The 19547-nt window shown below is 48.8% G+C and overlaps 1 protein-coding gene across 10 annotated transcripts in view; it reads left to right on the forward strand.

The window, feature by feature from the left end:
• macf1a (microtubule actin crosslinking factor 1a) overlaps positions 1-19547 on the forward strand; it is a 187601-nt gene that overhangs the window by 157634 nt on the left and 10420 nt on the right. For 5 of the 10 annotated variants that reach the window (XM_060042716.1, XM_060042717.1, XM_060042719.1 and 2 more), the window contains 28 exons: positions 296-522; positions 1216-1422; positions 1852-2079; positions 2663-2881; positions 3205-3408; positions 5210-5435; positions 6370-6596; positions 6898-7020; positions 7145-7246; positions 8787-8888; positions 9060-9233; positions 9528-9683; positions 9806-10003; positions 10373-10501; positions 11187-11369; positions 11672-11827; positions 12173-12379; positions 13210-13329; positions 13621-13790; positions 14085-14244; positions 14765-14959; positions 15346-15618; positions 16056-16244; positions 16355-16466; positions 16812-16975; positions 17274-17436; positions 17630-17784; positions 18157-18231. In XM_060042716.1, coding sequence (XP_059898699.1) covers positions 296-522; positions 1216-1422; positions 1852-2079; positions 2663-2881; positions 3205-3408; positions 5210-5435; positions 6370-6596; positions 6898-7020; positions 7145-7246; positions 8787-8888; positions 9060-9233; positions 9528-9683; positions 9806-10003; positions 10373-10501; positions 11187-11369; positions 11672-11827; positions 12173-12379; positions 13210-13329; positions 13621-13790; positions 14085-14244; positions 14765-14959; positions 15346-15618; positions 16056-16244; positions 16355-16466; positions 16812-16975; positions 17274-17436; positions 17630-17784; positions 18157-18231 — 4844 coding nt within the window. Of the gene's footprint in view, positions 1-295; positions 523-1215; positions 1423-1851; positions 2100-2662; positions 2882-3204; positions 3409-5209; positions 5436-6369; positions 6597-6897; positions 7021-7144; positions 7247-8786; positions 8889-9059; positions 9234-9527; positions 9684-9805; positions 10004-10372; positions 10502-11186; positions 11370-11671; positions 11828-12172; positions 12380-13209; positions 13330-13620; positions 13791-14084; positions 14245-14764; positions 14960-15345; positions 15619-16055; positions 16245-16354; positions 16467-16811; positions 16976-17273; positions 17437-17629; positions 17785-18156; positions 18232-18726; positions 18775-19547 lie in introns of those variants that run through there. The other 5 variants (XM_060042711.1, XM_060042710.1, XM_060042714.1 and 2 more) reach the window with 2 other exon arrangements.

The raw sequence follows: 19547 nt of genomic DNA on the forward strand, positions 1-19547 counted from the left end.
GTGTGTGTGTGTGTGTGTGTGTGTGTGTGTGTGTGTGTGTGTGTGTGTGTGTGTGTGTGTGTGTGTGTGTGTGTGTGTGAACGTACCAGTGTGCTTCTGCTCAATGCATCAAAAAAGGCTCCTGGCTCCTTCTTCATAATTCCCTCTAACCTTTGATCTGTCCCCCCCCCCCCCCCCCCCCCCACACACACACACACACACACACACACACACACACACACACACACACACACACACACACACACACACACACACACACACACACACACACACACACACACACACACACACACAGGTGAGGAGGTGCTGCTGATCCAGGAGAAGCTGGACGGCATCAAGACTCGCTACGCCGAGATGACGGCGGGCAGCAGCAAGGCCCTCCGCACCCTGGAGCAGGCGCTGCAGCTGTCCACGCGGTTCGCCAGCGCCCACGACGACCTCAACCAATGGCTGGACACCGTGGAGGCGGAGCTCAACAACATGGAGCCCGACGCTACACCCGCTTATCAGGAGAGACAGAAGGTAAGGACACCGTCCATGAAGATGGATGCAATGCAGAGTTATAATAATAATAATAATAATACATTTTATTTAGAGGCGCCTTTCAAGACACCCAAGGTCACCTTACAGTTGACCTTGTTACGAGTTGAAGGAGTTACGTTGTGTATATTATACTACGCATGGATAAATACATTAGTAGCGTCGATAATTCTGGTGGTTTGTCTTTGATTACTGGTGAAGAATGTGGGATGGGATCTGGGTTCATGTTTCTAGTGCATTGAGTCTCAAACAATTTACAAGGGAGATAACTTACTCCAGAAGGGCATGAAATGACAGTGAAAGTTATGGCGCGTCGTAAACATTGTGGCTACTGGGGGGAGACATCCTGGCGGTAAAAGCTTCTCTTGAAGCTAACAGCTTTGTCGGCGTCCCCTTACTTCTCCACATCCAATCCCACGTCTCCGTGGGATTGGATGTGGAGAAGCAAGGGGACGCCGACATAGCTGTAAGCTCCGTGGGATCGGTGGGCCGCCGCCGTGGGATCGGCCCCCTCGGTCAGGGCGGTTCATCATCTCGTACTTCACCACATCACAGGGCTCCCCTGTTTGTTCTAAACCTCCACGACCGCATCATTCTTCATGCAATGAGACCTGTCTTCACGGTCCGCCCCCCTCTCTCTCTCTCTCTCGCTCCGCTCTCCGCTCTCTGCTGCAGGAGCTGAAGAAGCTGTCTGCGGAGAAGCGTCTGGTGCTGGACACGGTGAACGAGGTGGGCAGCGCCCTGCTGGACCTGGTGCCGTGGCGGGCCCGCGAGGGCCTGGACCGCCTGGTGGCCGACGCCAACCAGCGCTACCGCCAGGCCGACGAGACCATCACGCAGCGGGTGCAGCTGGTGCAGGCTGCCATCCAGAGGTCACAGCAGGTACTGCGGCCCCCCGGAGTCTGTCGCTTTCATGGTTTTATGTGTCGTGATGTCGTTTTTGGGATGAAACGACTAGCAGGATTCGTTTTTGTAAACTAATCCTGCTGGTCGTCACTGTAACTCATGGGTTTTTAATTACAGTGTATGTACCATACCAGTGTTGAAATACTAGTATTTTGATAGAAATGTGGAATATATTATCTTAGCCTCACTGGCTTTTTATTAAAGTGTCTGCTAAATGTAGAGATTACAGTGTCAAAAACGTATTCTATTTATTTATTTATTCATGTTCTCTAATTAAAAGTCGTTTCTTCTTTTAAGATGAGATAAAATGGTATTTAATTTACTTTCTTGACTGTTCCGGGTTAACTGAACTGTTCCTCCCCCGTCTTCCCCGTTCCTCCCCCTTCCTCCCCCCTCCTCCCCCAGCTGGAGGAGGCGGTGGACGCGGAGCTGGCCTGGGCCCGGGAGACGGAGCGCAAGCTGTCGTCCCTGGGGCCCCTGAGCCTGGAGCCCGACGTGACGGTGGCCCAGCTGCAGGTGCAGAGGGCCTTCAACATCGACATCATCCGCCACAAGGACACGGTGGACCAGCTGCTGGCCACCCACAGCGACATCCTGGACACCTGCACCGACGCCCAGAGGGACGCGCTGGCGGTGAGCGCTGGGTTAGCGGGGTTAGCTGGGTTAGCTGGGTTAGCTGGGTTAGCTGGGTTAGCGGGGTGAGCTGGGTTAGCGGGGTGAGCTGGGTTAGCTGGGAGAGCGGGGTTAGTTGGGTGGGTTAGGTTGGGTTGGGTTGGGTTAGCAGGGTGAGCTGGGTTAGCGGGGTGAGCTGGGTTAGCTGGGAGAGCGGGGTTAGTTGGGTGGGTTAGGTTGGGTTGGGTTGGGTTAGCGGGGTGAGCTGGGTTAGCGGGGTTGGCTGGGTTAGCTATGTTAGCTGTGCCTCTGGCTGACCCTCTCCCACCTCTACACCTGGGAGAGGTGAATGGGTGAGGGGGGGGAAGGGGTGACTGAGAGAGGAAGAGAGGGTGAAAGATGAAAAGGGGCGCGTTTAAGACAGATGGATGGACGGTCAATAGATAGTTTCTTTGTAATATATTTGAAGTATATCTGAATCAGCCGTTGATTATTAGATTGATGGATGGAGGGATGAGAAAGAGAAGAGTACAGGCATGAATGACACCTTAAATGCGGACGAAGGCTGACCTTTGACCCTTCCACTGGTGCCCCCCCACCTCAGACCAAGACGGACGCCCTGAGCGAGCGCTACGAGGCGGTCAGCCAGAAACACAGCGAGCGCTTCTCGGCGCTGGAGCAGGCCCAGGTCCTGGTAGCCCGCTTCTGGGAGACCTACGAGGAGCTGGAGCCCTGGCTGGGGGAGACGGAGACCCTCATCGCCCAGCTGCCCCCCGCCGCCATCGACACGGACGCCCTGCGGCTCCAGCAGGACCAGATGAGGGTACCTGATGAGTTCTGACTATATGTTCACCCGGGAGCGCTGTGGTTTATAAAGCGCTATGTTGATAGTTTAAATCGAAACGCAAGGGAAAACATAGCAGCATAACATCACACATTGTTAAAGCAAACATGTTCTCTTCCTCTATTTCTTTCTCTTTCTTTCACTTTTCTCTCCCTTCATATCTCGACCCCTTCTTATTTTTTTGGTCTCCCCCCTCCCTATTATTCTCCTTCTTTTTTGTTTCACCCACTTTCTTTTGTCTTCCTGGCTCACCCACTCACCCACTCACTCACTCACTGATTCTCTCCCCCCCCCCTCTGCAGCTCCTGAGGGAGTCCATAGCCGAGCACAAGCCCCACATAGACAAACTGCTGAAGATCGGGCCCCAGATGGCCCTGCTGAGCGCCCAGGAGGGCCCGTCGGTCACGCAGCGCTACGTGGACTCTGAGCGCCGCTACCTCGCCATCAAGGAGGAGGTCAAAGGTCGCGCGGGCGCCCTGGACGAGGCGGTGTCCCAGTCCGTACAGGTACTGTCCCCAAAGGACCCATTTCAAACGTCAGGGATTGTTTTAGGGATCGCTGTTCGATTAAACCATGATAGACAGTGTTTACGATTAGTTTGGTAATGTTGTGCCTCATGGATGAAGCTTAGGAGACATGAAGCAAGCATTACAATAATGGCCAATGATTACTTAGGTGTACTAGTTAAGCCTGAGCTGGGGTACGCTTGTGGTTTGACTTCTGCTGCCTACCCTGAACCAGAAGATGTACATGATTACAGCATGACCTGTTTTTTTGTCTATGATTGTTCTATTGTTTAATATTTGTCAAGATCACGGATATCAACTGTGCAATCAAACTTCATTCGTCGCTCAAACAACATAAAACTTGTGTTTATGTTGACATGATTAACTCACTTATCATTTTGTTCACTTCAGTTAACTTCAGTTAACTACAGTCGTCCTGAGACAACTGTTCTGACCATCCGCATGTAGCATTTAACTCATTATGTTTTGTTTTTTTTCACCCGTCAAACTGATCCGCATATGCCTCCGTCTCTTGTCCTCCACCTGCATCATATAATCCTCTCATCCCTCTCTCTCTCTCTCTCTCTCTCTCTCTCTCTGTCTCTGTCTCTGTCTCTGTCTCCTCATCCCTTGACCATCCCTAAATACAAACCCATGTCCATTCAATGTTTAATCCTAATATCGACCAATCTTTGTACACCTCCACCCCTTGTCATCTTGCATCCCCAATCTCCCTACCTCTGTTTCGCTCTCTCTCTCTCTGGTTCGTCCCATCCCTCCATCCCATCCCTTGTTCATTGTGGATGTGCTGTGTGTGTTGCCATGGTCACTGCTCACTGCACTCACCCAGCTGGTAGAGGTAAGCGAGACTGACTGAGCCGGATGTGAAGAAACTCTGCCACTCAGAGAGGGGCGTTACTACTGGATTCAGACAAAGAAACAATAAATGTTTTATGTCCCAATCATAATTAAATACAATTCCAATACGTTCAGAGGATTGCCTTAACACAGCCTATTTGTGTCTTGGATACACTGAGAATAAATCAATGCTAATAGTTAACGTAATAACAATAATAATGAATTTTTGTAGTACCAAACCTGCTTTGAGTGGCTTAGAAACTATGTTATAGCTGTCCTTTGTTTGTCTAAGATTTTTATCACAAATTAAGACAAGTCTACCACTAAAGTATGCAACTTAATATCTTGGTGGTATACTATGCTTAATGTAGTCCAGTCTTGTGAAAACCGAGCCCTTCTTTCAGAATTGTTTACATATATTGCTCATTTTTACCAGTTAAAGTAACCCTACTCTAGAAATTCCACAACTCTGCTTCTCCTATGTGTAAGTCCTGTACAACGGTTCGACCCTGTTCATTTGTGTTGTCCTGTGGTACTAGATGATCCCTGTTCTTTCCCAGAAGAACTATATCAAGATGTTGCATATAAACTTTTAAATGTAGTTTTCTCAACTTTTGTTTCCAATTTCTAATATGGATATCAGTGTGCATGACACTGGTGTACTGGAGATCTGTCACAATCTGTCTAGGGATATAGGTGTATCTCCCTATACAGCATCGATCCATAGTATGAACATAGAGGTGACCTCTAAATAATTCTACAAATAGCCCCGTTACACCGTAACCCATTCCTCTGCAACATCTCGGTATGACCCTTAACGCGCCACCCATCAGTCCACCCTATCCTCCCCCCGCCCCCCCGCCCCTAGCCCCCTCCCCCCCCCTCATCCACCTCCATCTTCCTGCCCCGTCTCACTTCCTCCTCCTCCCCCCCCCCCCCCCAGTTCCACGACAAGATGGACCCTCTGCTGGAGACCCTGGAGGGGGCGGTGCAGCGGCTGCGTCAGCCCCCCCCTGTGGCCGCCGAGGTGGACAAGATCCGCGAGCAGCTGGGGGACCACCGGGCCCAAGGCTTGGAGCTGGACAAGCTGCTGCCCTCCTTCTCCGCCCTGTGCAGCCGCGGGGAGGAGCTGATCGGGCGGGCCGCGCACGACGACCCCGCCGCCCAGGGTGAGTCGCCACGGAGACGGATGATGCGTAGAGCGTTAGATAAATGCACACGCCTAAGAGTGCACGCATTGAGCGCAAAGGTGTGCATCCCTTCGCGCTATGGCTGACCCCTACCTGATCATTAATGCCATGTATTGGCTGAATGACAGTAGAATGATCATTCATGCTCACAAATCTACTCCATTCTCTCAAATACACACACACCAAAACAAGTTTGTCTTAATCAGTAACACAAGCCCGTCTACCAAGTCATGCACGTGATCAGACACATAAACACACACACACACACACACACACACACACACACATAGGCTCCTTTATGTGTCCGCCAGCCTGAATAGACCCCGTCCCCACTATAACGGAGTGTATCTCTCTATGCTCATCAATGGTTCCTCTGTTTAGCCTTGAAGCTAACACACTGAAACTCAGATCAAAGGGGTTACTGTGTACTGCACGTGGCCGTTTACTGTGGCGGTTTGGAATACTCAATTTGTATCCTCTTTTTATAAATTGTGGGTGAATCATATTCGAGAGACCTATGATAGCTGGGTCGGTGACAGGATACGGCCGCTGAATGGGATCATAAAAGGATGCTATAATGAAATTGTTAATATGAATAATATTATTCATGCACGTGCCAGTTGACACCGAGAACTGTTTAACCAATACACTGAAAAAACAACTAGCCTCCATTCCCAACAAAACGAGACATAATCAAACCTCCCATTTAACAGATTCCATACCCTTATAACAACTATTAACAACCACTTTATGAGGCCAGTACTGTCATAACCTTTTCCCAACTGCCTTAACCTTCCTCCAACTGTCATAACCTTCTCCCAACTGTCAATACCTCCTCCAAACTGTCATTGTGGTCGATGTCCGGTTCTCCATACTAATAAAGTTTCCTGTACTGTACCCCCCACCCCTTCAGCCGTGCGTTCCCGCCTGCTGCGTCTGCGCTCCCTGTGGGAGGAGATCCGCCAGCGGGCGGAGGAGCGCGAGGCCAAGCTGAGCGACGTGCTGGACCTGGCCGAGAAGTTCTGGGCCGACATGGCGGCGCTGCTGAGCACGCTGCGGGACTCCCAGGACATCGTGCGGGAGCTGGAGGACCCCGGGGTGGACCCCTCGCTCATCAAGCAGCAGATCGAGGCGGCCGAGGTGAGGCTGGGCTGTGGTGGTTGGAGGAGGGGAGGTGGATTCGTGACCTGCCAGCAGGGGGCGGTGCAGTTGAAACAAGGTTACGAACCAAACAACGGTTCTTTGGATTCTGAATAAAGGAATGAAGCGGGTTAAAGTGTATAGATATCAATCAATACAAATATAAATGAATATATTCATGAAGGGAGCAGTGTTTTCTGTTGCTGGGTTCAGAACAGTTTTCTGTGGAGACTAATACATATTTGAGAGGAAGAGGGTAAAGTACAGCTTTGTCTAAATTAAGTCATTGTTTCTTCTCCAGGCCATCAAGGGCGAGACGGACGGCCTGAGAGAAGAGCTGGAGTTCGTCAGGACCCTCGGGGCAGACCTCATCTTTGCCTGCGGGGAAACCGAGAAACCAGAGGTTAAGAAAACCATCGACGAGGTGAGACTAACGTATTTATAAATCAATCATTAAAACAGGAAACTCAGATTTATTTAAAATCGAGGTCAAATGTTTGACCCATGACAAGTCCTAACATACCCATTTCCCTCTCTCTCTCCTCCAGATGAACGGAGCGTGGGACGGGCTGAACCGGACGTGGAGGGAGAGGATGGAGCGACTGGAGGAGGCCATGACCGCTTCTGTTCAGTACCAGGACGCACTGCAGGTCTGTAACACCATGAAGAAGGCCTTTGGACCTCCTCCTACAGGCTAGAGCGGGGGTCGGCAATAGGCGGACCGTGGTCCGGGTCCGGACCCAACTGACGTCCTCTCCGGACCGAGACACAATTGCAACAATAATATTAATAATGCGATTTTTTTTTAATATATATACCGTATTGGTCCGAATATAAGACGGCATTTTTCCCCCTCGAAATAGGTCTGAAAAAGTTGGGTCGTCTTATATTCGGGGTCTAGTATTCAGAGCGCAGTTTCTCTTCTTCGCCTCTCCCTTTAAATGTTTAACACACATTCGCGGCCGCAGGTTGCGCCAGAAATTGGTTCCGGGAAGAAGTAGTCCAGCGTCCTTAACAACCAGACCGTTACCGGTGTTTAAAGACAGGCTGACCATTAGAGACAAGTGGCTCAAAAGTGGGTCAGGTCAATCAACAACAGCGGAGGAGCTATGATGCCAATTTTAAAATAGTGGTCGTCAATAAGGCAGAGTCAAGTAACAACTGCCAAGCTGCCAAGAAGTTTGGGGTCACGGAGAGTAACGTAAGAAGATGGCGAGCACCAAAATAACGTCTCAAAGACGTCAACAGTCAGCGCAAATCCTACCGTGGTCCTCAAAGTGGCCGTTTCAGTGAGGTTGACCGGAGAGTTTTTAAATACGTCAGAGAAAACGCGCTTTGGGCGGAGCCGGTGGAAGCGGAGCAGCTGGGGAGCGATGACAGCGAGAGCGAACACAGCGGGGCAGAGGACGTGTGTGAGCGATAGAGAGAGATCGGAGGAGAAGTTTGGCGAATTTTAGTTAAGTTTAGTTAAATATGTGGCCTGTATTTTTCTATGTTATTTAAAAATGTTCCCAATGTTGCTTGATTATTGCTTGATATTAATTTTGAATCATACTGTACATATTTTGCCTTGAAAGTGCCGTGGCCTTTACTGGCATTATTATTATTGTCATTAATATAACAAGTGTTTAATTCACTGGTCTTTGTTCTGCAAATCTGGTCTGCAAATCTTTTTTTCTAAATGTTTGTGTTGAAAAACGGGACACCAACATAACATTCAACGTCTTATAATCGTCTTATAATCAGGGTCGTTATATTCGGACCAATACGGTACTTATATTGGCTAAATATGCCTCTGAATCATAATGCACACCTTGACTGTTGGTACATAAAACACATGCAGTCCTATATCAGTGAAAACAACGGTCATAAAAAATGTGTGATAGACCCCCGGACCCAAGCTTGAGGATTTTTTTTGAAACTGGACCCATTAGGATTTTAATTGCCTACCCCTGGGCTAGAGGATGAGTGACGACGAATTTAGTAGACCCACTCTGTTGAATGTAATCCGTGCAGTTTGTAGATGTACAGGGTTTGTGTTAATAAAATTGAGGCTGGCAAGGAGAAGACAATGGACTAATGAATGGGTGGATGATGGATGGGTGGGGGGGGATGCTAATTAGGTGAATGGGTGGATGGAAGAATGGATAAATGGATAGGATGAATGACATTATTCGGTATTGTTTCCAGGGCATGTTTGACTATCTGGACAACGCAGTGATCAAACTGTGTGACATGCCGACTGTGGGAACGGACCTGGGAACAGTCAAACAACAGATTGAAGAACTCAAGGTTAGAACCTTTCACTATGTGCAGAAACATAACATTTGCGAAAATGAGTTGAATCTCTATTCATATAATTTTTTTGACCTTACACAGACCTAACCTTTTCTTATTCTCCCATACATCCTTATCACCTTCCCTCCTTCCTTTCCTCACTCCCTCCTGCCTTGCCCTGAGCAGCAGTACAAGGTGGAGGTGTACCAGCAGCAGATTGACATGGAGAAGCTGTGCCACCAGGGGGAGCTGTTGCTGAAGAAAGTCAGCGACCAGACGGACCGAGACATGATCCAGGAGCCGCTCACCGAGCTCAGACATCTCTGGGAAAACCTGGGAGACAAGATCACGCACAGACAGGTGAGAGGACTTTCAAAACAGGGTTGGCTGCCTTCAGTCTGCCAAGCGTCCATTTTAGCCAAGTGCCCTCACTAAACACGAGAATCAAATCAAACTAAATTAACCAACTCATCAACGTTATCATTAAATTGGTTAATGGACATATTTTATGTTGTTTTTTTTGTCAAATTTCTTCTATCCTAAAAATTTATTATTGCTATTTTCAAAAGAAAAATACAAACCGATATAGTATATATAAATATTCAGCTTTATATACCCATAACCTGACCCCTCTTGTGTTTCCTCCCCTCACAGCACAAGCTGGAGGGCGCGCTACTGGCCCTGGGTCAGTTCCAGCACGCCCTGTCTGAGCTGCAGGCCTGGCTCAACCACACTCACGCCACCCTGGACACCCAGCGGCCCGTCAACTCTGACCCCAAGGCCATCGAGATCGAGCTGGCCAAGCACCACGTGAGTCCCACTGTCAGGTGGAAGTTATGTGTTCTAGACTCCAACCCCTAGCTGTAGTATCAACTCCAACCCTTTAGCTGTAGTGTTTACGGTCACCATAACAACGTGCCCCCCCCCCTCAGGTGCTGCGTAACGACGTGCTCTCCCACCACTCCACGGTGGAGGCGGTGAACGGAGCCGGGGCCGAGCTGCTGGAGTCCACCCCCGGGGACGAGGTCAGCCACCTGAGAGACCAGCTGGACACGCTCAACAGCGGCTGGGAGAGCCTCCTACTCAAGACCCAGGAGCGCCAGAAGCTGCTGGAGGCCGCACTGCACCAGGTACAGTAGCAGCCACGTGCTAGGGAACTACAGCTAGGGGCGACTGGGTGTTAGAAAAGTCCCAGAGATTTTTTGGTTAATTTTCGAAAATAAATTCAAGATACATCTTTATTTCTTACAATATATTTGGGTTAGAACAGACAACATCAATTATAGTAATTTCACTGTCTGCAGTTATGCTACGTTGATATAATGCTAGTATCAGCTAACCTGAGAAACATCTGAACTTGATTAAACCCTACGGCAACAAGAATATCTGAATTATTAATAATGATGAATAATATACTGATAACATTTCTGTATAATAATGTAAAACATTTGAACATCTATAAACGTCATGTAAAACTTCAATCAATCTGATTGGTGCAGGCGGAGGGTTTCCACGGCGACCTAGAGGAGTTCCTGCAGTGGCTGCGGAGGACGGAGAGCCAGCTGTCCGCCGCCAAGCCCACCGGGGGTCTCCCTGAGACCGCCCGAGAGCAACTCCAGCAGCACATGGTAACGCAACGCGTCCAGCATCAGCACCACGTCACCATGGCAACCCACCCTCCTCTTATCTGTAGTTATGACAGCATTTCGCATAATCATCAGAGTCATTTACTGCCCATCATTGAATTTAATTGAATGTACTCTCTTGGGATTTGGCGGTTGGGTTCTTGGGTCAAAGTGTCTGCTTACATACCCCGCTCTTTGACATCTCTTTGTGTGAGGAGGAATACCTCAATATTTAAAGGATATCATTTATCTAACGCAACAGTTACAAAACAATACCACACGTTATTCTTCCAGTGTGTGCGTGCGTGTGCATTCATGTGTTGTCTATCCTTGAATCGGTCTCACTCTTTCTCTCCTTCTCTCCCTTCTCTACTTCTCGCTCCGGGTCTCTCCACCCTTCTCTCCCTGTTTCTCTGTTTCTCTCTTGCTCATCTCTCCTCTCTCTTTGGTTCTCTCTCTCTCTCTCTCTCCCTCTCGCCCTCTCGCTCTCTCTCTCGCCCTCTCTCTCTCTCTCACCCTCTCTCTCTCTCTCTCTCTCGCCCTCTCTCTCTCTCTCTCTCTCTCTCTCTCTCTCTCTCGCCCTCTCTCTCTCTCTCTCTTCCCCCCCCTCTCTCTCTCTCTCGCCCTCTCTCTCTCTCTCTCTCTCGCCCTCTCTCTCTCTCTCTCTCGCCCCTCGTCCCTTCCCCAGGAGCTGCAGACCACTCTGAGCCAGCGGGCGGAGCACTACCACGGGCTGCTGGACCAGGGCGAGGCCATGCTCCTGGCCCGCGGCGGGGAGGAGGGCGGGCCCGGCACCACCCAGACCCAGCAGAACCTGGCCATGCTGCAGAACAAGTGGGCCAGCCTCAGCACCAAGATCGACGACCGCCGGGTACGTCGGTTCTCACGTTACCGCCTTTTGTTCAGCCCGTCGAGGACCGCCTTCTTGTTTTGTATCCTGCTATATTGATATTTTATATTTCTACGATTACACAAGGTATGATTATTCAATGGTTTTGATCAATATAAACAATCTATTGGTATTTATTTGATATGATTTGAATTAGAATTTAGTTCATTGTGTTAATTTTTCTATCTTTAAGTAGTATGTGACACATTTCAGTCCCATTTCAGTCTCTTGTCTCCCAAGCGATGTGTCCTATAAGCTGTGCTCTCTGCCTCTGTCGGTCCCAGGGGAAGCTGGAGGAGGCTCTGTCTCTGGCCACGGGCTTCCAGAGCTCCCTGCAGGACACCATCAACTGGCTGACGCAGGCCGAGCAGACCCTCAACATGGCCCAGGCCCCCAGCCTCATCCTGGACACCGTGCTGTTCCAGATCGATGAGCACAAGGTACTGGTGCACTCCTCCTCCTCCTCAATGCGTAGCAATAGATGGATGTAGAGGTGGCAGTGTGTGGTTAGAAACTATAAATGGGATTTCTGTTAAATTTTGTATATCTTTCTTTGTTTATCTCCTTATGCTTGTATCGCTCTCTGATCTCAATCTCCTCTCCCATTCCCTCCCCTACCTGCCTCCCCCCTCCTCCCCTTGCTCCTCTCCGCCTATCTCCCCTCTTTTCCCTCACTCCCTATCCTCCCCTATAACCCTACTCCCCCCCCCCATCCTCCCCATTCCTCTTCTCCCTCTCCCCCTCTCTCTCCCTCTCCCTCTCCCCCTCTCTCCCTCCCCCCCCAGGTGTTTGTGAACGAGGTGAACACCCACCGGGAGCAGGTGCTGGCCCTGGAGAAGGCGGGCTCCCAGCTGCGCTTCGCCAGCCTGAAGCAGGACGTGGTGCTGATCAAGAACCTGCTGCTCAGCGTGCAGGCGCGCTGGGACAAGCTGGTGCAGCGCTCCCTGGACCGCGGGCGCCACCTCGACGAGGCCCGCAAGCGCGCCAAGCAGGTAGATGACTGGGGTCACCATAAGGATTTAAATCATTATGGTGGCCCATTTCGGCAACCCCATTGGTCTGGAGTGGTCCAATAAAGATGAGATGAATAGGGATTAAAAGTCGTAGGGGTTTATTGACAGATTTAAAAGGATGTGCTTTGAGAAGGGGTTGAAGTTGTTTGAGCTATGATGAGTCACGAGAGAAATGAGGAGGGTGACTATGGTGACACTATGGTGATGATGCTCTGAAAGAATGGACGGGATGGAGCTCTTTCCCAAAGCCCTTCTGGGGATGGGTGTTGCAAATTAGCATCCGCTGTAAACACTGTGATGCTTGCATCGGAGAGCTGTCATCAGTCTATGTACACTGTATCTGTCCCTGGCCAATAAGTCAACTCTTTGTTCTGTCTGAGTCATCCGACAAGTAGGCCTGAATGGGTTTGTTTGTGTGAATACAAACGCTGGCCTGCCGTCAACGTATCGATGCTCCCGAAGGAATCGGGACGCCCCATTCTGTTTGTGAGCAAGTTTAGGAAAAACTGAACACTTTTACTTCCCGTGGTTGGATTTTTTGGAATTCGAGCTCATGAAACCAACTGTAAGGAATGCGGGGAAGAAAAAACCCAGGGCAAATGGCGGTTATTCAGGTTTGAGGTTTTAAGAAAAACACCACCTATATTTAGTGTAGCGGTGGTCCACCGTCTTTCAATGCCTCCGCACGTATGTGATTGTTTGGCCTCTGAGCCAAAGAACCACACCGCGTCGGGGGTTCTCCGTGAGCTGTATAGACGAGTGTGTTCCTTCAGCCTTGAACCCTTGTGTCTCTCTCCCTGCGTCTGTAGTTCCACGAGGCGTGGAGGAAGCTGACCGACTGGCTGGAAGAGGCGGAGAGCCGCCTGGACTCTGAGCTGGAGATCTCCAACGAACCAGACAAGATAAAACTGCAGCTGTCCAAGCACAAGGTACGGGGGCAGCAGGCGTTCACGGGGATCTGGGGGGTTGTGGTGGAGTTTTACACCCGACACGAGGCACATCAATGGATTTCTTACAAGCCTTTGAGAAGGTTGCCTCGGGTCACAAATTCTCACTTCCACTTTATAGGATTTCCGAATTTCTGCTTGGTTTTCTCAGAGGCAACAAACAGTGAAACAAAAAAGGCTTTGTCGTGTTCCCCCCTAAATTCGTCCCGCTGTGTGTGTGTGTGTGTGTGTGTGTGTGTGTGTGTGTGTGTGTGTGTGTGTGTCTCTCTCCAGGAGTTCCAGAAGGCGCTGGGCTCCAAGCAGCCGGTGTACGACACCACGGTTCGGTCGGGCAAGGCCATGCGGGACAAGACCCAGCTCCCCTCCGACACCCAGAAGCTAGACCACCTGTTGGGGGAGCTCCGGGACAAATGGGACACCGTCTGCGGCAAGAGTGTGGAGCGGTGAGTCGGGGGCCTGGGCAAGCGTCGCTTAATGTTGCCTCCATGTTCAAGTTAATTCCCGGCCTCCAACCCTGAATCTGTGCATTACATTACATTGTGATATAAAGTGTTGAAATGCATTATATTACTTATATATGTTATTTTAATGCCGTGCTGCAAAACGATACAAAATGGGTTCTAGTTAAAACAAACAAAACAGGAAGCAATGAATCCATTACAATACACTATTGATCCAATATGTGATAGTATCCACGAGAGAGGCTGTGTCACATCAACTCGGTGCTCCTCTCCCAGACAACACAAGCTGGAGGAGGCCCTGCTGTTCTCGGGTCAGTTCGCCGAGGCCCTCCAGGCCCTGGTGGACTGGCTGTATAGGGTGGAGCCCCAGCTGGCTGAGGACCAGCCCGTCCACGGGGATCTGGACCTGGTGTCCAACCTCATGGACACGCACAAGGTCAGTGGGCTTTCAGGCTTTGACTACGCTGTATTTGGCAGCATTGTTGTTTTTTTATGTTGTTTTGTTTTTGTACTTTTGGCAAAGCTGTGATAATGTGGAAATCTACAAGAACAAAATGAAAATGTAAACGTCAAAAGACTTGTAATTGTATCACCAAGGTTATAGCTTCATACAAAACAGTTAAAAAGATGAAGAAAAGATCATACACCAGTTTATCAAGCTCATCCAACAGGCTAACTCATCACCATTTCCTCGTTTTATGAATATGTTGGCAATATGCTAGTTATTATACATATTATTATTATACAAATAACAACAAACATTAACCATTTTATTATTGTTAGTGTTATGTTTTCTTTGACAATTGTATCATATACTATTTATTTTTATGCCTAATATCAAACCATTAATAGTTTCACAGCTGAGCACACAACATGCTATCCGATGCCAATGTCCAGTGCCAATGCTAGTGTTCCCCGCCAACCCTCCCAATGTGTGTGTGTGTGTGTGTGTCCAGGCGTTCCAGAAGGAGCTGGGCAAGAGGACCAGCAGCATCCAGGCCCTGAAGCGCTCGGCCCGCGAGCTGATGGACACCGGCCGCGACGACACGGCCTGGGTCAAGGTCCAGCTGCAGGAGCTCAGCAACCGCTGGGATACGGTGTGCGCGCTGTCCGTCAGCAAGCAGACCCGCCTCCAGCAGGCCGTCAAACAGGTCAGTGGTCAACCCTTACGGCATCACCGTGAAAAGCGTCACTCCTTGGTCCTTAGTAAGAATGAATAACACTGTTTAATAATGTTATTTTAGTGATTTAATGAAAGAAATACTATTTTGATGGTGGACGTTTTGTTAGATTTTTTGAAAAATGAAATGCTAAAAAATCTTTATTGATGTGTTATTATTGTTATTATTACTTTTCATAAGACAATGATATAAAATGGTATAAAAAGTAATTTTCCAGCAATTTATAACCCACTTATTCTTACCTTGTATGCATTCAAATATATAGGACCCATATACAGGACATATACATATATATATCTATATACCTATATATCCCCACCCGACGCTAACTCCGCCCTCACCCCCGCCCCCGGCAGGCGGAGGAGTTCCGCACCAACGTGCAGATCCTCCTGGAGTGGCTGTCGGAGGCGGAGCAGACGCTGCGGTTCCGCGGCGTGCTGCCGGAGGAGGCGGACACGCTGCAGACGCTGCTGCACACGCACCGGGACTTCATGGGCACGGTGGAGGAGAAGCGCTCCACGGTCAACTCGGCGGCGGGCATGGGCGAGGCCATCCTCACCCAGTGCCACCCCGACTCTGTCACCACCATCAAGCACTGGATCACCATCATCCGTGCCCGCTTTGAGGAGGTGAGGGGGGGGGGGGGGGGGGAGAGGGAGAGAGTGTGGTCTGAAGTCTCTTGAGGCCGTATGGTGTACTCTACTCGTGTAGGGTGCTTGGAGGTTGAAACGGTTCAAATAGAACAGACGATTCTCTCTTTTCGCAACGGAAATTGATTGTCTGTACTGGAAAAACTTTTGATTATTTTTCTCAACAAGGTTTTTGAAAAGGAGGGAGGAAGGAGTAACACAAGTATATATCTATTGAAAAAAGATATGCAGAACACAAATTCATGCATATTATATATATAGACACAGCTGAGAATATAAAACCTTGTAACAGTGTTTTACTTTCTTTGATTCTTCCTGTCACTATTTATATTGGATCATCCCTATGGTAGATTAAGAGACAAGTAAGTAGTAATTTGTAGCCTAGTTGAATTAATCAACGTGGTGGCTTTCTACAGGTGCTGACGTGGGCCAAACAGCACGAGCAGCGCCTGGAGACGGCTCTGAATGAGCTTCTCAACAACGCCAACCTATTGGAAGAGCTGTTGTCGTGGCTACAATACGCTGAGACCGCATTGGTCCAAAGAGACACGGAGCCCCTCCCACAGGACATCACTCAACTGAAGTCGCTCATCACCGAACACCAGGCAAGTGTCTGATTGGCTGACTCACATCCCATTCACTTTGGCAGTTGTTTTGGTTAAGTTCATCCAAATGCTCAAAACGTTTTCCATGAACTCTCTTGTTTCCACGGCAGGTGTTCATGGAGGAGATGACCAGGAAGCAGCCAGACGTGGACAAGGTGACGAAGACGTACAAGAGGAAACCAGCCGAGGTCTCGAGCAGCCTGGCAGAGAGGAGAGGAGCGCGTACGTTACGACATATCAACCACCTCTATACTCTCCGCCTTATCTATTTTCACTTTCACTTACAGTTTGATTTAGTTCAGTAAAGTTTTTGGGGTCCAAATTTCTATTAATCACCTAACAACAAGAACAAAGGCAAACGTATCAGGCTCAAAACCAGTTATGCAGTATTGTTTTCTTGGCTGCATTAAATCCAGCGAATTACATTTTGTACATCCCTCCCTTGAACATTTCGTTGATCTTTTACAAACGAGTTCTCCCAATGTTGCGGTGACAGACTTTACCTGGATCCGCACCAAAAGACTAAAAGGTGACCCAGGTGTGTCTGCCCCCCTGTTCCCCCTGCAGGTAAGAACCAGCAACAGCAGCCGCAGCAGCACCAGCACGCGGCCATGCTGATCGCCAGCAGCAACCCGCGGCTCAACCAGCTCTGCGCCAGGTGGCAGCAGGTCTGGCTGCTGGCCCTCGATCGCCAGAGGAAGCTCAACGACGCGCTAGATAGGCTGGAGGAGGTAATTACACTTCCTGGTTCCGTACTGGCCCTGGTAACGATGTCCCACGCCCTCATAAGAACCATTGGAAAGAGATTTGGTTGAAAGCTAACTCTTTTGAATATTTTGCGTAGAGTGAAATGGTTAATATGACTATGTTCATCTTGGATCTAATTATGAGCCTTTGCTAACATATGCCTCGAATATGAAACAAAATACTATGTTTGGATTGAGGATCATTTAAAGGGAATGTGAAACGGTTCCCCTACCCACAACAACAATTGCCAACCTTTTGTTGTTTTTCCTTGCGGTCCTGTAGCTGAAGGAGTTTGCCAACTTTGACTTTGACGTGTGGAGGAAGAAGTACATGCGCTGGATGAACCACAAGAAGTCCCGCGTCATGGACTTTTTCAGACGCATCGACAAGGACCAGGACGGAAAGATCACGCGTCAGGAGTTCATCGACGGCATCCTGGCCTCCAGTACGTCCGTCATCACGACACACTCAATACACGGGCCAATGGCAGTCCGTCTCCCTGTACACTGTACAACTGACCACGTATCCCCGGGGTTTGAAAGTCACTGAAACGGCTCAGGACCAGCCAGACAAAGTGTATTGCAGAGTCTGGAATGTCTTTGTTTACATCGTGTTCTCGTGGTTGTCCCTCTCTTCAGAGTTCCCCACCAGCAGGCTCGAGATGACCGCCGTGGCGGACATCTTTGACGGCGACGGCGACGGCTACATCGACTACTACGAGTTTGTGGCGGCGCTTCACCCAAACAAGGACGCCTACCGGCCCACCACGGACGCAGACAAGATAGAGGACGAGGTGGGGGGCCCTGGCACAGCCGCAAACCTACTCATTCATACACACGCACACACACGCACACACGCACACACACACACACAGAAGCAACTCTGTCCTCTGATTTATACCGAAGCATATGCAGGATGTAGGATTTATTTATTTGCTGATGTTTTTTTTTTACTAACAACAACTTATATCAAAGTCTTAATGAACAAACAGAGCCAGATATGTATCATACAATAGGGTGGTAGCTACCGTCATCCGCTTACACTTTGTCCATTAAACTGCCTAACCATACCGAATCTAGAACGTTAGTTAACAGTGAATAAAAGTCTAGCGATAGTACTCATCATGGTAACACAGTGTTGATGTGGCTGTATCCTCTGTGCCCAGGTGACCCGGCAAGTGGCCCAGTGTAAGTGCGCCAAGAGGTTCCAGGTGGAGCAGATAGGGGAGAACAAGTACAGGGTGAGTTGAGATCCTGGTTCAGCCCGCTAGAACAGGATGTTTTTATCAAGGCCGATATTCATCCTGTGTTGTTTTAGTCGAAAAAATGAGGGATCCATTAGAGAGTTAGAGTTAGAGTTAAATTGTTATTTTGTATAGAATTGTTGTGATTAAGATAGACAAATACATCATTTCTTAAATATAAATATACATAATTTATATTGTTCAATGTGTTTTGTTCAATGTTAAATTTAACATTTCCCCTCTACTTCGATGCTGTATCACTTGCATTTTTGTATAACTGTAAATATGGCTGAGGTTGGGCTGTTATCTGAAACACTGACGGCCTGTTTTGATGGTTTATTATTAACACAATCACTGCATGTTTGATGGTCGACATCAAGCATAAACAGAAAGTCTGTCTGTTTATGGTTCATATCTAACCCACACTGAATGGCTGTTCACGGTTCATATTCCACCCACCCTGACTGGCTGTTCATCCACCTTCCCTTTCAGCCTCATGTAGCCTGTGACCTTTCTCAAGGCACTGTCATCACACTAACCGTATGTGCCTCCATGTGAACGTGTTCACTCACCGTTTGGCCCTAAGCCCTAACATGTGTTCACCCGTGTGTGGTAGTAACATGTTTGTCTAACATCTCACAGGGTCGCCAGCTGAGCTCACCGGCAAAATAATGAAAAGATGAACCTGTAGACATGGATGCCACACAGGGGCCAGCTAGGTAGTTAGCTCACCAAGATGAAGCATCAGAAGGTTCTTAATAGCTATCGTTGAATGCTATTGGCGACGATCAGTGTCGCAAGTATGGTAGTTTGCTTTGTGCAGATTTGATTGATCAACGGGCAAATCACCCTTCTGTTTTTAATTCTCAACAGTTCACGATCAGTTCATCCTATTAAAATTAATGAAATTAAAATGAAAACTAAAGGAATAAATATGAACGTATAAAGTCCCCAGTAGTCTAGCTAGCCAGTGGACGGGCCTCTGTGTGTGTGTCTATGTGTAACAGCAGTAACCTTTAGAGTGTTCTACAGCTTGAAGCGGATATGCCATTACCACCGCTACTGAGCGCGCTCACATCGTCACTCCCCTTTGGGGGATGACATCCAGTGTCTGAGGCCGCGGACACTGGAGGTTACTAACAGCATTGTTGTAGATGTAGTATTGAGTCATCTGTTCATCTGTCTCCCTCTCTCTACTGTCTATTCTCGTTCTCACATCAACTCACCCTCACCAATCCTCATCTCTCACACTCCATCATCATTCTGTCCGTCTTTTAAGAAACATTTTCACACCCACGCCATTTTCCGCATCC

The sequence above is a fragment of the Gadus macrocephalus genome, chromosome 22 (genome assembly GCF_031168955.1).
Source record: "Gadus macrocephalus chromosome 22, ASM3116895v1".
NCBI lineage: Eukaryota > Metazoa > Chordata > Actinopteri > Gadiformes > Gadidae > Gadus > Gadus macrocephalus.